This window comes from Sinocyclocheilus rhinocerous, unplaced genomic scaffold, assembly GCF_001515625.1.
Source record: "Sinocyclocheilus rhinocerous isolate Xijiao unplaced genomic scaffold, SAMN03320098_v1.1 scaffold535, whole genome shotgun sequence".
Taxonomy (NCBI): Eukaryota; Metazoa; Chordata; class Actinopteri; order Cypriniformes; family Cyprinidae; genus Sinocyclocheilus; species Sinocyclocheilus rhinocerous.
This window is the reverse complement of record NW_015646174.1, coordinates 27026-30255: the sequence shown is the minus strand read 5'-3', so window position 1 is coordinate 30255 and position 3230 is coordinate 27026. Positions and strand designations below refer to the sequence as shown.

Here is a 3230-nt window from a genome sequence, read left to right as displayed (position 1 = left end):
CAAATGGCCATAATCTAAGTGATAACAAAAATAAATAAATAAAAAATTACTCATATTAGCGGTGAAATGTCGTCCGATTATGTCAAACGTCATACGCTCACTGGATGTCATGACAACAAATGTAATGAAGGAAAAGTTTCAATATCTCGCCTTCGCTTTCAAGACAGCGGAGACCAGGACAACTAGATGAGCCCCAGAGCAGATCCCCAGTGAAGACCTTGTCTCCTAGACGACCACCGGGACAGAATGTGACTTTGCTGCAGCCTGGAATTGAACTGCAGGTTTCGTCTGACCAGAGGAGAACTGGCCCCCCGACTGAGCCTGGTTTCTCCCAAGGTTTTTTCTCCATTCTGTCACCGATGGAGTTTTGGTTCCTTGCCGCTGTCGCCTCTGCCTTGCTTAGTTGGGGACACTTAATATCCAGCGATATCGTCGACTTGATTGCACAGACACTATTTAAACTGAACTGAGCTGGATGATGACATCACTGAATTCAATGATGAACTGCCTTTAACTGAAAATTGAGTGTTTACTATTATCATTTTGCATTATTGACACACTATTTTCCTATTTAATACTGTAAAGTGCTTTGACACAATCTGTATTGTTAAAAGCACTATATAAATAAATAAAATAAAGGAGATTAGGGTGGCATAATGGTCAACGTAATGCCAATACAATTTGTACCGACTGAGATTTACACAAAACTGCTGAACTGAAACGACCGCTTATTTTACACATTATTAAAATTTGACTTTCTTCATTGGGTCAGCGCAATATTTTTGACTATATACACATGTATTTTATGCCTTACAAGTTGTAACATTTGGTTTTCTGTGATATTTGGTTATGAATTCTGCCGGTTAACTTTTACATTTTACCAGCTTGGCACATTCACACCAAGAACGGTAAGTATAAAGACATCTGTAACGTTAACTACATTAGCGTCCACGCTTACAGATGATAACGATACCAATAATGTTTATTACAAAAGCTCGCTTCAGTTATGGCGTCTGTTTCTTTAAATGCTCAAGCTCTTTCATATCAGGTGGATTCTGATTGACTGTTAATGTTTTTATCGTTCATCAGCTCTGAAAGTGACTGCAAAAAATGTTGTTCCTCTGTGACGTTATCGTTACAGCTGTATTGTGTACCCTATTCTCATAAAATAAGAATGATTATTAAAGCTTTAGGCCGCGTGTTCACCAAAGCATTTTTTTCCGAGGCTGGCGTATTTTTCACGCCGAGCACTGAGTGCTCCGGCACTTTTTCTTGGCGCCGAGAGTTGAAGAATGTTCAACTTTGTGTAAAATGCAGCGCTCATCACTGTCACTTTTTAGTCAGCTGACCAATCACAGTGGAGGAGGGGCGGGACTAATACCGACCAACCGTCACACCTGCTTGTACTACGACTGAACAACAAAAGAGAAGTTAATATTGCTCGTCTCCGAGTATTTCTTTACCAGATGGAATTGCCGGACTACCATATTATTATTATTATGAAAAATAATTATTGGAAAAACATTTCATTCGCAATGCGTCTGCCATATTACTTCAGCGGATATTTCATATCATAGCAACCACAGCGTCGCAACTGAAAAAATGCTGTGCTCTCATGCGCTCACAGCTGGGCGTTTTCAGCAGAGTGCCTGGCGTTTTCAGCTGGCTAAAAACACTTTGGTGGACACGCGCGTGGCCTTATAGTTAGTTATTGTCCTCGGTGTGAACAGCCCTTAAAGGCTACTTCCATAGCCAGAGCTGTTCCATTCAATTAGAAACTTTTTAAATCTTAAGTTTTAAAATCCTTCATATGTCTACATAAGCCCACCTAAACACCACAATGACCTCACAGTACGTTATGTGTAACGTAGGGTTAAGGTTATTCCTATAGTTTGGAAATTGCTCCAGAACTACCCTCAACTTTCACTGTATGCAAGGCGGGTTGTTTGTAAAGAGTAGAAACAAACATGTTTTGTCTTTAAAGTGAAGAATAATTAGTGGTCTGCTTCTCACCACAGCATCCAAAAATTTGACACAGCACCTCAACTCTGGCCTGGTGTCACAGAACTGCCGGAATAGCAAGCGTCCGTTTGGCTGCCTCTCACAAAGGCTGTTGTAGTCTTTCTCTGTGGAAATAGAACAACATGAAACACAGTGACTAAGGGCTTTGAAAAGGTGGAGTTAAGCATGCATGTACACGCACACACACACAGACACACACACAGAAAATGAGTAAATATCATTTGAGACAATCAAATGATTGCAAATGACTGCAATTATTCATTCAAAAAATGGGGAAGTCGTGGCCTAATGGTTAGAGAATCGGACTCGTAACCCAAAGGTTGCGGGTTCGAGTCTCGTACCGGCAGGGATTGTGGGTGGGGGGAGTGAATGTACAGCGCTCTCTTCCACCCTCAATACCATGACTGAGGTTCCCCTGAGCAAGGCACCGAACACCCAACTGCTCCCCGGGCGCCGCAGCAAAAAAGTGTGTGCACTTTGGATGGGTAAATGCAGAGCACTAATTCCAAGTATGGGTCACCATACTTGGCCACATGTCACGTCACTTTCACTTTCAATAAAAATCAATAGCACTTTCCTTTCTTCTCGCTTTGGAAAGGAAACTGAAGAGACAAAACCATAGTTGACAACAACGAAATGGACAATACCATCGACTAGTGGTCGACCGATATATCGCCAAGGCCGATATACCGGCCGATATTTGGCATTTTTCAAATATCAGCATCGGCCGATAAGTTTTTCTTTTTGGCCGATGCGTTAGAGGCGGGACTTTTATTTTGACGGCACGACAGACTTTTATTTTGACGGCGCTGAGAAAGGCAGCGCCTGAGCATACAGTGCTCACATTCTACCTCTTGTTCACTGTCATCGTTAACAGTTCTGTCTAATACGGATAGAAGTCTATCTAATAAACAGATAGAATGGTTAAATAAAGGAATTAAAATGTATACAAAGTATTATATTATTAGTAATAGAAAGGCAAACATTATAATACTCTCGTTTGCCATCAGCATTCAGCAAATATGCATTTATATCATATAAACAAATCTTTTAATGAATAATGAACATTTAATTTCACAAACCTTGCAGACTTAGTCGAATCCAGCTGAGAGATCATGTGAAGTGTGCATTTGTATCCTGCACGATCGCATGTTCTCTGCGTGACGGTCGATCCGTGTGAATTGAATGCGGACAGGAGGAGAGTTCAG

At 41.1% G+C, this 3230-nt stretch overlaps 1 protein-coding gene across 1 annotated transcript in view; it reads right to left on the bottom strand.

Moving 5' to 3' along the window:
• LOC107707119 (G protein-coupled receptor kinase 6-like) overlaps positions 1-2890 on the bottom strand; it is a 27595-nt gene extending 24705 nt beyond the window's left edge. The window contains exons 1-2 of the mRNA XM_016511023.1: positions 2874-2890; positions 2014-2158 (exon numbers count right to left, since the gene is read on the bottom strand). Coding sequence (XP_016366509.1) covers positions 2014-2158; positions 2874-2890 — 162 coding nt within the window. The remainder of the gene's footprint in view (positions 1-2013; positions 2159-2873) is intronic.
• Between the last annotated feature and the right edge of the window lie 340 nt (positions 2891-3230).